Here is a 13,361-nt window from a genome sequence, read left to right as displayed (position 1 = left end):
GATTTTTTGAACATGACTGTACCATCCCACCCCGAATCCCTCTCTCGATGAAAAGTAATATGTCTACATCTATTAATAATTCTAACTTAATTTTAGTTTGCAACAACATTGCAGACCACGCTAATCCCGGGAGGCTGAAGAAATGCGCAGGGTCCAACTTGTAAATAGACATTGACGTTTTCCTGAATGCTTGAAAAACATCCGCAAGTATTGTTACGTCTAATTTCAATTATGCGTTGTGATAATCTCCGAATATTTTACATTCTAGTTTATCCCACATCAGTTGTGCATGTTCGTATTCTATGTTCGTAATTCCTTTTTTTCTCAGTTGACTGAAGAATTCTTTTTGAGGAGGGAGAGTGTCGTCATTAAATTTAGATTCATTGTTTACATATTCATACGGATAAATCCCTTTACTTCTGATCAGTTTTATATCCATGTTGGGAAAACTACCTTTCGTAATTTTGAATTGTTCGTCACAAAGTTTACTTGCTAGAGCGTCCAAACTTGCAGAGAGAAATCTGAAAGAGTCAAGAAACCTCATCTCTATGGCTTCATTTGTCCCCGAAATCTTAACTTTCTAACTTATAGAAATGTATCGTTCTTCATTTTGAGCAAGAATATCTTTTTGTGTGTGTCATATCGAAGTTTCCGAATTAAGAGATGAAAATCGTAATTCGATCCATTATGGAAAAATATGGGGACAAATTTGGGCCTTTGAATTTTGAGGTTGCAAGCATTACAGATTCCGCTGATGAAACGACCGTCTGTGTGCGAATGGTGAAACACTTTACGATTCTCGTTTGTGAAGTATTGATTGCACACTGAACACTCGACAGTTTCATCAAATATTTTTTGTTCCTCTGAATTGCAAGAAGCTGCCAATTTTCTCAACCTCCTCTTCCATCTTTTCAAAAAAGTGTTCGATAACATTCGGTCCACGGTATACATATGGTTCATTTAGTTCATCTTGTCGTACGACAATGTAACCAAAACTATTTGGTTCATGAAGCTGGTATGGCGTTGTGGAGGAAATTTTTGGATTTGGTTTGCAGGAGGACAGTGGCTTCAGAAATGATTCAAAATCTGCGACGATAATGGCTGGATGATCAAACAAAGCCTTGTACATTTTGAATTCTTCGACTTCGTTCTTTTTGGGTATCAACATTCGAGCTGGTTTGTTGTCACCGCAATATATTTCATGTTCGACACGTTTTTTCAATAGCAATTTGCCGTGCGGTATATATTTGATGATTGAATTTTCTTCTATCATTAAACGTGGTCAAACACCTTGGACAAACCTCGATGTGATTTGCATACTTCGTTGCTTGAGTTCTGATTAGTCATGATAGTGAACGAATAAGGCAGTAATGGTGAATATTGTTGTTTGAAATTAAAAGAAGATTAATTATATGAGCATTATTATCGTTGATATCATTTATCCTGATGGGATGCACAAGATGTTTTTCTGACGTATAAGAATATACATTAATAGTAATGCGTTTTCCATCAGAATCTCGAACTTTGATATGTCTGACAATGCCACGGGGTATTCAATGCTAGACATTACATTTTCAAACTCTGTCTCGTACTGCTTGTAATGATAAACTTGCTCTGGATTATTTTTTCAATGAACAGGATACAGAGCTGCCAAGATGCACCAAAGAAAGCATTTTGAGTCATTATTTTGAATATTTAACACTGCTTTCTTGCTTTGAATGTTCGGTGGTAGAGGGACATAACTCGATGCAGAAAAAGGCATGAATTTGTTCACGTAAATGGTTAATGTATGAGGACTACCACATAAAGACCATCCCGACCCCTTAGCCTCAAAAGTGTCATGTTTCATAATCAACTCATTTGACAGATTAGAGTAAAACTCGTCCAAATTTTCAACATCTGCCAAATAAAGAGCCTGGTTTTTGGTACGATGATAAAAAACTTTTGTTATACCATTGTTGATCATAAATCAACGTATACTTTTATGGAATTATTTTCAAGATTACTTTTCAAAGAATTCAGTACAAAAGTTTTCGCTTCATGCAAGAAACTAGGAATGTCACGGCCTGCTTCCGACGAAAATGATAAATCCTGAAGTCGACCATTAAATGCAGACCTAACTGGTTTATGTTTATTATTTAATTTAATTTGTTTGGGAGCAGAAGCTTCAGCTTCAGAATAATCAATTTTTCTTTTCAATGTTCCTTCTCTGGTCGATGGTTTGCAAATTTTCAAATGTCTACTTAGATTTGGAATGCTAATTTCTTTTCCACATTGAGCACAGGTTTTAGAAAGTAACAAACAATTTGCTCCGTTACACCTTGTCTTATGTATCGATAAATTATTTTTAGAAATTAGTTTCCCACAAGTGACACATTCGATCTTATCATTCTTACGAGTAAAACAGGTAGGTGATTCCATTTTTTTATATGCTTTAAAATATGAGTAAACAAACGATAGAAATTTCAGATATATTATTTATATAAAATTCAAAATTTTTATATAAAATTTAATGGGATATCACCAACTTAAAATTCAACCTGATAATACTATTCCCTATGAAAACTCTATGACCTTACTTGGGTTTTTCCGCCAAATTATATGCTTCTAGTCTCCTATACTTTGGTGGAGCCCGTTCAGGTTCTATCCCCATCGATGTGGGTTCCTCTGCCGTTCCAGCAAAGGTGAGAAATAAGCACTGTGCTCTGACTTATATAGATTTATAGAGCCAATAGAAATCTTGCTTACTTAAACCAATCAGAAAACACCACGTATAAATTATTAGCCAATCAAAATCTCTGTTTTTTAGCTATCATATAAAAAAATGCAAAATATCCCAGTTTCAATTCGATCCATCTGTCTGAATCGAAGAAACCAACAATTCGTATTTTCTCATATCACTGTATGCTTGCCCCTCTTAGCAGCACCTCTTTTGCTGTTGTTGCTCAATTAATTTTCACTAATTGGCAATTTCTTGAAGAGGTCTAATAGAACAAGATACGGCGGTATGAGAAATATGCAAATTTAAAGATATTTTAGCGAATTACGCCGGCATAAGCTAAGTTCGTATTGCTAGAAGGCCTTCGTCGTTGCAAGTCACCTAACCCATTCACTGGCAAAAAGAGTTAAAAATGTTGACGTACTGAAAAAAAATGACTTGTCCCCCTCAAGCAATCATCGAGTTCCAACATTTGCACATAGATGGCTCTGTTATTGTTATTTTTGTTTTGGTCACTTGAAATATCGAATATCTCTAAATACGGAGAAAAATAAGCAAAAAAAACAGCTACGTGCAAATGAAATAACTGACTGAATTTTATTGCCCAATTCACTTACCATGAGGTCTACAGTGAAGGTGTGTGAATGGAGTGCTAAAAAAGCTTTGGGAAGGTAAAAAATCAGTATGATAATGGGAATGTTGGTGGGTTGGAGTTTAAATTTATACATGTGCACAGGGGAAACTTTACTTTTTTATCTGTGAAGGTTCTAAGGTAGGTGAACATGTTGTCAAATCACTAGTATATACATAGACCAAAGTTACATGGTTCTAGCTCCCATAGGAGTCGAGATACTCAACGTCTTATAAAATGTCTTAAGACAAATATCTTAATCTTTAAGAAAGTCGACTTCCGGTCTGTCAATATGTTACTTCCGGTCTGTCAAGAAAATTTTCTTAAGACAAATATCTTAAGACGTTTTCTAAGACATTAATTTTCTTGGCTCCTATTTGAGCTAGGATGATAATTATAGGTTTGTTGGATAGAGTTTGACGAAAACTTCTCGACTAGCAAACAAAATTAATTCCATCCTCTCAAGCTTCGGAAATATATACATTTTTTTTATTTTTAGACAAAATTGATTTGCTGGCTTAGTTTGACCCTAATTCGAAAATTTTAATAGTATTCGATAAAAAATTAGAAGTACTCTACAACCTCTTAGACAGATGGTGATTAGTGCTTGCTGGTTCCGAGTTATTTTAGATTAAAATTTCAAGATGTAATTTCTCTGATGTTTTGTAATTCATAAACTATGGGCTGTAGGAAAACGATTCTTGCTTTATCTTTATTTATCTTTATCTTTATCTTGTTTTATTGCTCGACGAGTTCTATAACTGCCAGCCCCCACTGTGATCTCCAAAAGTAGTGGGGCATTGAACCCATTGTAAAAAGGCCACGACATACATCGTGAAAAGGGGCTCACACATCATAAAACATACATCGTAGCCGTTTACGCTGAGGACCCCCACCTACAAAAAAAAAATTAGGCCCTCAAATACATCGTAGACGTTTAAGTTGAGGGCCCCACCTACAAAAATAAGGTCCCAAAATAAGATTGAGCAAAAAATAGGGCTAGAACATCGTCAAATGCTATAAAATCAACACAAAATACATCGTAGCCGTTTACGCTGAGAGCCCACCTACAAGGATAACATAGAAACAACCATTTTACACTTTTGTAGGTTATTTTAACCCGTAAAAGGCTGTAAAAAAGTGAATAGGTTAAGTTATATCACGTAAGATCATGGCACACCTACAAAGATGAGGCTCCAAAAATGAGATTGAGCAAAAAATAGGGCTAGAACATCGTCGAACGCAATACAATCCATAAAATCCATAAACAAATCATCAAAATATGTCACAACTCAGGTTAAATACTAGGCATACGTACAAGGATTACTTAGGTAAAAAAAAAAAAGGTAAAGTGTTCCCCTGTGCATAGCACCACGCCATGAAGGCGTATAGGGGGTGTGGGGGTAACGCCCCACACTTTCTTGATCCGGTCGTGAGTGGGGGTGATGTGATCAGCATCACGCCCCTAACCGCCTTTACCCCCCAGGGTTTCCCCCAGGTACCCATGTTATTCGACGCTGGGTGGGCGCCGGGGCCGCTTCCACCGTTAGAAAAGTTCCCGGATTTGAACCGGCCGGGGATCGAACCCGGGACCTTGAGCATGGTAGTCAGACGCGTTACCGACTGAGCCACCGCGTTAGAACCAATACATTTACACTACTAGTGTGAAGTTTATTTAGCCGAACTTTGACAAAAATAGGATTCGATTGGTGTGAATTAGTTTTACATTCACAGCGTGTACGTACACTCAAGGGGGAAAAAATAGTACGCAAACTGTCCATCACTATCTTAATTCACTCTGTTTTCCACAGTATGATGATTATGAATTGAAATAATAACGTCACCAAGCAGAGAACATCTACAACACAGGATGTAGAGTTAGAAATAGTTAAAAATTTCTAATGGATATTTTAATATAATTAAGCCTTGTTTCCATATTAAAACCAATAAGTTGCTGACCAAGGCAGTTTATTAAGATAAAAACACTTAACACGTAACGTTTCGACCCTGTATCAGGGTCTTCCTCAGACGAAGAACTAAACTAAAAACTTTAGTTTAGTTCTTCGTCTGAGGAAGACCCTGATACAGGGTCGAAACGTTACGTGTTAAGTGTTTTTATCTTAATAAACTGCCTTGGTCAGCAACTTATTGGTTTTAATGGATATTTCTTCTACCATGATCATTGGCTACAAAATAAATAATAATAATAATGTTGAAAATAGTAATAACAATAATCAGGGATTTCATATTTCATCAGCGAGAAATGCACTCTTATTTCTTATTAGTTGTGCATGTTCTATTTATTTTAACTTTCTGCACAATTTTTTGTAGTCTTAGCTAGAAATAGGCTAGATAATGAATGTATCTCGTTATATTTTTATTTCTACGCCATCTTTGAACTGTTTCATGCAACAATAATAGCAATATATTATCATTAATAGCAATCACATATTACGAACAATAGCATGCTCATTATTTGTTGTTGTTGTTATTATTATTATTATCCCGCGCCGTGGCAATGTGGTCTAAGGCGTCATGCTTTCGGTTTCGACTACGGGACGCGTGCAGGTTCGAGTCTCCTTGGGGAAGCTTACAACTTTTCTCCTGAGATTTCTACAGATATCTACGTATAAGTCATATATATTGTTTATAGTAATTCCAAAGGTAATCCATTAGTGGCATTTGCGCGAGTGAGGTCCGCAAGTGGGGCAAGAATGTTACAGCACGACAAACATAGTTATTTGAATTTCAAAGAATCACCATTCCAGACGCATGAAAGGTTACTGGCCGATAACGGTATTTAATATGGATTATAATATACTGACCAGATGTGTCTCAATTAGATTAAAACCGACCTCCGTGCAAGGTGTGTGTGGGGGGGGTAGGACTCACCGATATAAGGATAAAAACTATAGCACTGTTTCTCCACGATCCAAACAACAGAGAGGCATCGAGACTTCCATTTTTACAAATACAGAGCAGACGCGAAGCAGCTAAAACTATCCTCACCTCAAAAAATGCATACAGAAGTTACACTCGAATACATATATGGACTCATACATCAGACCGATTTTTCCAAGTCAACAGTACGTAAATTATACAGTAAATACAGCAAACGAAAGTTACATGAGCCGCAAATAGTTCAGAAATACCACCAATGCAACTGGTGAAACGTTTTCGCAATCATTTGTGCAAAACATCTCTCCAACAGTCAACAAGCTCAGTCACCAAGCTGTTCATGAGATAAAAACGTGGACTCGGATTCAGTCTCGCACCTGTCTGTGAAACTTGTTCAAGGGGCGCTACAATAGAACATCGCATAATGAACTGTGGCAAGGCACAACATGCTTGACCGACACTGCAGATATTGAATGTTTTTATCTATCGACTATCAGTTACTCCAGTCACCAAACTTGTTGTATTTTCCTACTACCCTGCTACAGAACACAGAGCAATTCACTGGATTATCAGCACGTACAGTCGACGGCAAAGATAATGGTAGGAATATTGTCCACCGCTATTTTCATTACTCTTTTACTCTACATCCTGTGTTGTTCCAAGGAATAAAACTACTGGTTCGAAGCAGACATTGATTGCCCTCTGCTTATTGACGTCATTATTTCAATTCATTATCATCACATTCTGTAATATAGACTGAATGGAAATGGCAGTGTACAATTCGCAAACTGTTTCTTTTGCACAGCAGACAACATTTGTTATTATAGGTCTTTTCCACTCTTACGGCGGCCGGTCCTAGTTCAGGCAAGGGAAGTGGGGAGCTGGGATTACGTCGCAGACCAACCAGACAACAGCAGTGGCGCCGAGAGTTACGACGTGGCGGGAAAAAGTACTACGTGAACCTCGTTATACTGGCTGCTGCGTTTCTTATACTGCTGGATTGGTCGCTTCCCCGCTCCCCACTTCCCTTGCCAGCAGTAGGATCGGCCGCCGTAACGGCAGAAAATACCTTTAGTTACAAAGTGGAATACGAACGATAAATTCTGAGTGACAGGAAAATAACTTATGCAAACTACAGGGTGAATCAGAAGTCCCATATCAACCCTTGTAAAATCCGCAGTGATGTATTTTCATGGAATTTGATATGGGCGATACATAATAGTCCTAGGGGGACACCTTGTGGAGTATGTCACGCGGACGGCCGCCATCTTGAATTCAACTCTTTTATTTAAAATTATAGGTGGATCATGTGAAACATGACCATAGGCTAGAATTTCCTCAGGATGTCAAATCTGATATCAGATTTCATGTAACTTCATTTGGTGAAAAGTTATTGGCAGATGTTTACCTGTTACAGAATGTGCTCCACATGTTGTCCGTGATGAGCAATGCACGTGTGCAGACGCTTATCCCAATGTCTGTGGACACCGAGAAAGGTATCTGATGAAATTTGCTTAAATGCAGCCATGATACGTTGTTTCAGATGACGAAGATGACGAATTTTCACACCATACACTATAGCCTTAACGTGTCCAAAAGATAGAAATCCATTGGCGTTAAGCTGGTGATCGGGCAGGCCATTCAACGGGCCTACGTCGACCAATCCATGCCACAGGAAATTGTTCATCCAGGTACTGACGCACCTGGACGCCATAATGGGGAGGCGCACCATCTTGTTGAAAAAAACTGAGAAATGTACCATCTTCAGACATCAGAGCTGGCAGTATCTGTTCCTGTAGCATCCCCAGGTATCGTTCCGCATTTAAATTTCCTTCAATGAAAAAAGGACCGATTATCCGTGTTCCCCATATGCCTGCCCACACCATAACCTTTCCTGCACCGGTCATTTTGGAGGGATCTGTCCATGCGGAGATGTCAGGCGACCAATAGCGCATGTTTTGCCTATTCACCTCCCCATTTACGTAGAAGTTCGCTTCATCGGAATGGAGTATCTGCATAGCGACGTTTGGATTTAGCCGTAATTGCGCGATAGCCCACTCGCAAAACTGCACGCTTCTATCTGCATCGTCCTCGGAGAGGTGTTGCTGCATTTGCACCTTATACGGATGCCACTTGTTTCTCTGTAGCACTCGGTACACTGAACTGTGACTCATAGCACATTGCATTGCCATACGACGTGTGCTTTGCTGCATTGACGTCGAGAAGGAGGTCAACACTGTCGTAGCTTGTGCTTCATCCGTCTTCTCGAATTTGGTTAATAACTGTGCCACTGAAACATGTGACACAGGGTGACGTTCTGGATGACGCAAGTTGAAATAGGCAGCCACTGCACTGGCGCTTCTCCCACCCCACAGTTTGACGATCTGGATGAGTTCTTCAGTTGTTAACGTCGTGGTTCAGCACCTGCAACAAACGGGTAAACATCACTTTCAGTTGCCAATAACTTTAACCAACTGAAGTTACATGAAATCTGATTTCAGATTTGACATCCTGAGGAAATTCTAGCCTATTGTCATGTATCACATGACCCACCTATCATTTTAAACAAAAAAGTTGAATTCAAGATGGCGGAACCAAGATGGCGGACGTCCGCGTGACATACTTCAAAAGGTGTCCCCCTAGACCTATTATGTATCGCCCATATCGAATTTCATGATAATACATCATCACAGCGGATTTTACAAGGGTTAATGGTGATAAGGGACTTCTGATACACCCTGTATAAAATATACAAAATATTCATTGAAAACATAAGAACTAAAACTGGCTGCTATTTTTTGTCAGTCTATACGAAACAAGTATGTAACAATGTAATTGACTGTAAAATGTACAGTTGAAGAAATAAAAACGGATTGTCACCATAATGGTCATAGGTCCACGTCCCTACGACGACAGAAACACTTCGTAAGTTATAGTCACATACCATTGTATTCGTCGTCTTGCTATTAACAAATGTTATTTTTTCATGTTGATTATTCGATCGATGCATCAATTTTTGATTGATTTGTTGTTTGTCTTCGATTCACTCTTCTCTCCTTTCTTCTTTATAGACGTATCACCGACGAAATAGCAAGAAATTGATTTTGCTTAAGTGGGTGAAATCTGTTTCTCTCACAAAGTATTAGGGTCCCGGGTTCGAATCCCGCTCGGGCATGGTTGTTTGTAAATGTATTTCATCATTTTATCACTCAACCCCATCTTCGCAAATTAGCCAAGAGGCACAAACCGCGAAGTAAAATAAAAAACAAATCAATCAATCTCACAAAGTATTTTGTCATTTGCCATATAATACAGAATTATTTATATTGTTAAATACATTATACTTTTTTATTCCTTTTGCATTTTCACCAAGTATCTATTGAGCACGTAGTAACCCTGAAATTGAGTCAAACTCTATATGCAACCCACCAACGCCTTGTGTAAGTTGGGTTGAGATGAAAATTGTGGTAAACGTTGTACAATCACCACGATAACATGTTTTTCAGTCATTCCTAGATACTTATAAACAATCTTTTGAACAAAAGAAATAAGTATGAGTGTTGCAAATACGCTTAAACTTTCATTACTATACTCTGTCCCAGCTAACTGTGGAGGAGGCAAACGAAAACAAGTCTCTGCGCAAGTAGTGACGCGAGACGGCTCCACCAATGAACACGTGAGAGGGAAAGGAATTGCGTGGAAGGGGGAAAGCGACTGCAGTTACCAGCCTTCCCGGCAGCGTGTACTGCTTCGCTCTGGCCACTCGATTTCCTTCACTTCTCTGCCGCTATGCGCTGCCTTGCTCCACAGATAGCTGGCTCAGGGTATAAATAGGTTCATAGTGATTGTGAGTGGCAGGCAAATGATGTTGTGAAAAAAATTGAAAATGCACAAGAGGAGAATTTCTGATCCTGAGAATTTTACTTGACATGTAGTAAATGTCAAATGCGTAGGCAGATTTTTTTCCTGATTTTTTTTTCCGATTAATTTCCATTTGTCGATACTTGGAGTGAATAATAAAAAAAGTACTTTAATTATCGAGCATTATTATTATTATTATTATTATTATTATTATTATACACGAACATATAAAACACATTGGTTTTACTTTCAATACTTACACAGAAATAAAACACTGAATCATACACACAACCGTTGATACAGATTCAGTGCACCCTATGTTCATCTCAGTCAACTTTTATTTCTATCAGAATTGACTTAGGAGGAAGACAAATGTAGGATTTTTTTAATTGTGTATGCTGCAAGCAAACAGCAGTATAAATTTAACAGGACAGCAATTTCCAAGAATAAACCTCAGAAATAAACTAAGAAATTTAAAAAAAAATTACTTTGCAAATTGCTAGTTTAAGATAAAATATAATATAAAAACAGACAATTTGGACTAACTTATTAGTGTAAAATTAACTTGAACTTAAAAAATACAAATCATTATTTTGAATTATTCATTAATTGTAACAGAAATTATAGAAAATATGGAAGTGGGAATTCTTTTCCTATTTGTCTTTCCCCCTTCAATACGACCACTGACAGTGAGTGAAGAAACGGTGACTATTGTGATAAGATTTAATTTAAACAAACTATCATAAAAAGTCATATGATCTTGAAATACAAGAAATACAATACTTAACTGCTTTCAAAGTATCCTCACAAAACTTAAAAGTGTACCTACTGTTGTGCTAAAGTGGCAATAATAACCATAAAAATGCAGTCAAAATTCAGTAAAAAGTCTACATTGGCTAACTAGCTTCAATTGATTTCTTTTCATAAACCATGGATTCATGTTTTCTTCTTTGTTGGACAAAAGGTAACTGTCCATTAAACAATTTACAGCCTAAATTACATCATGCATCTATGATACTTGCCGATAGTAATCAAGTGAGACAAGTACAAACACTTTACAATCAAGTCTGACACGATTTTTACGGAGTAGTAAATGCAGTTATAATCTCCAGAAATTGGAAAAACTAACCTAAATTTTTAGCTAGAATCTTAATTAGTCATGTTCTTTTGATTTGTTCTTACGATGGATAGAAATTCTTGACAAAAAAAATATCAACTATTACTTACAATGAAGCTTCTAAAATGTGGGAGCATGAAGGGGTGTTACCAAGAAATTGAAAGTAGCATTCAATTTGGAAGTAGTATGAAATAGTCCTCGAAAGGTATAATTTCGTTTTCCGCACTAAATTTTTCAGTTTTATCTTTTCATAATACTTCAACATTGAATGATACTTTCTGTTCTTGATAACACTCTACCGTTTCTATAAATGCATTGTTACAGCATGCAACAATCTGCAGTTTCCGGAAGAGAAATGCAAACTATGTGGGCAAAGAATGACAGGCGCGGCTGGTTTCCGGGAATACATATAGGTAAGCATGTGTTCTATTCTATGTTAATCATTAATTCTGTGAATATATTCTAAATTTAGACAATGTTTCTTGTAAGATCTTACTCGAACCTGATGTAAATGCATCATTTTCTTAACTTTATTATTCTCAGATAGATTCTACAATTCTATAATGTTCAGGGAAAGGCACATAAGTCACAAAATGAGATTTACTGTTTCTTTCATTTAAGTCACACTGAATTGATTAAAGAAAATAATACAAGTATAATTTTATACTGAGCTTGTATAAAGATTCTAAACAGTGATGATGCAACATGTCTCTCATGTTTGATATTAAAGATAAAAAAAAAAAGGTAAAGTGTTCCCCTGTGCATAGCACCACGCCATGAAGGCGTATAGGGGGTGTGAGGGTAACGCCCCACACTTTCTTGATCCGGTCGTGAGTGGGGGTGATGTGATCAGCATCACGCCCCTGACCGCCTTTACCCCCCAGGGTTTCCCCCAGGTACCCATGTTATTCGACGCTGGGTAGGCGCCGGGGCCGCTTCCACCGTTAGAAAAGTTCCCGGATTTGAACCGGCCGGGGATCGAACCCGGGACCTTGAGCATGGTAGTCAGACGCGTTACCGACTGAGCCACCGCGGCCACACATTGATATTAAAGAACAAACATAAATGACTGCTGTAAATTTGCATTTTTCACCGAAGTTCTGTTTCCCGAACAGTCTAGAATTTAAAGCGGGACCCGTACCACTCAACTGTGCATCGAACCTGCAACCCCTTGAGTACAAGGCGATAGATTTGTCCACTACGCTAATTGGGAATGCCCTGATATTCATAATATACCTGAATCAAGTAGTAAGTGTTAACTTTATTTCTGTTCTAGCTCTTGTGGTGCTCTTCCTCATCGTCCATGGAACACAATCTGACCACAAATTAGGTTCATCTATTAGTGAAAGAATCAACAATTTTGGGTTCAGATTATACAAGGTATTACAATTCTAATTAAGTAGATTGTTTTGCACTGTAATCATTGACAGCACTGAATGTGTATGTGTGTGTGTTACCAATAACCCCATCTTCAGCGACTTGGCGAAGATCTACTACTGGTGTAGTACACATCAAAACAACAATTAGTAAGCCACCCACTGTAAAGCTGCTCTTTGTCTCCGTTTGTTTGGTGTTAAGAGCATAGGCGTAGCTACGGGGTGTGCCGAGTGTGCCTAGGTACACCCTAATAGGTTGCTTTATCAAAGAGAATTTAAAGACAGATATTTCAATAAGAGAGAAAATAAGCGGCAGTTTGTAAGAAGTTGACAATGTCATTACTTGGTACAAACGTGTGCATTATCGCTGATGAAACGAGTGTCTATAGTTTTTCGATATTTTGATGTCATTGGGGGAAAAAAATATATTTACTGCATTCTACTCTGTACCTCAGCGCCTTTCTTCTATATCTGTCACAAGCTGCACGTGTGAGAGAGCTTTCTCCAAGCTTACCCAAGTTAAAACTAAATTAAGAGCAACTCAGAAGCAGGATAGATTGGAAGTCTATGGATGTACACGTAAATGAAGTTATTGATGAGTTTAAGAACCTTTTGACAGACGTCTCTTGTTATAGTTGACGTGTATTTTGATGTATTTGTTTGTAACATTTCTGAACATTTTGTGTGTGTGTAATTTCTATGCAATTGGATTTTTCCTACTACATATATTCAGAAATTTCCAACACTGTCATTTAGTGA

General features: G+C 37.8%; 1 protein-coding gene across 1 annotated transcript in view; it reads left to right on the top strand.

The window, feature by feature from the left end:
• The first annotated feature begins 11,550 nt into the window (after positions 1 to 11,550).
• The window catches only part of LOC145986536 (ovalbumin-related protein X-like), a 70,717-nt gene continuing 68,906 nt past the window's right edge, over positions 11,551 to 13,361 (top strand). The window contains exons 1-2 of the mRNA XM_083120657.1: positions 11,551 to 11,639; positions 12,503 to 12,606. Of these exons, the coding sequence (XP_082976783.1) occupies positions 11,552 to 11,639; positions 12,503 to 12,606 (192 nt within the window). The 5' untranslated portion in view covers position 11,551. The remainder of the gene's footprint in view (positions 11,640 to 12,502; positions 12,607 to 13,361) is intronic.

Source organism: Lepisma saccharinum, chromosome 4 (assembly GCF_977018435.1).
Source record: "Lepisma saccharinum chromosome 4, izLepSacc3.1, whole genome shotgun sequence".
NCBI lineage: Eukaryota > Metazoa > Arthropoda > Insecta > Zygentoma > Lepismatidae > Lepisma > Lepisma saccharinum.
This window is presented reverse-complemented; position numbering and strand designations above follow the sequence as displayed.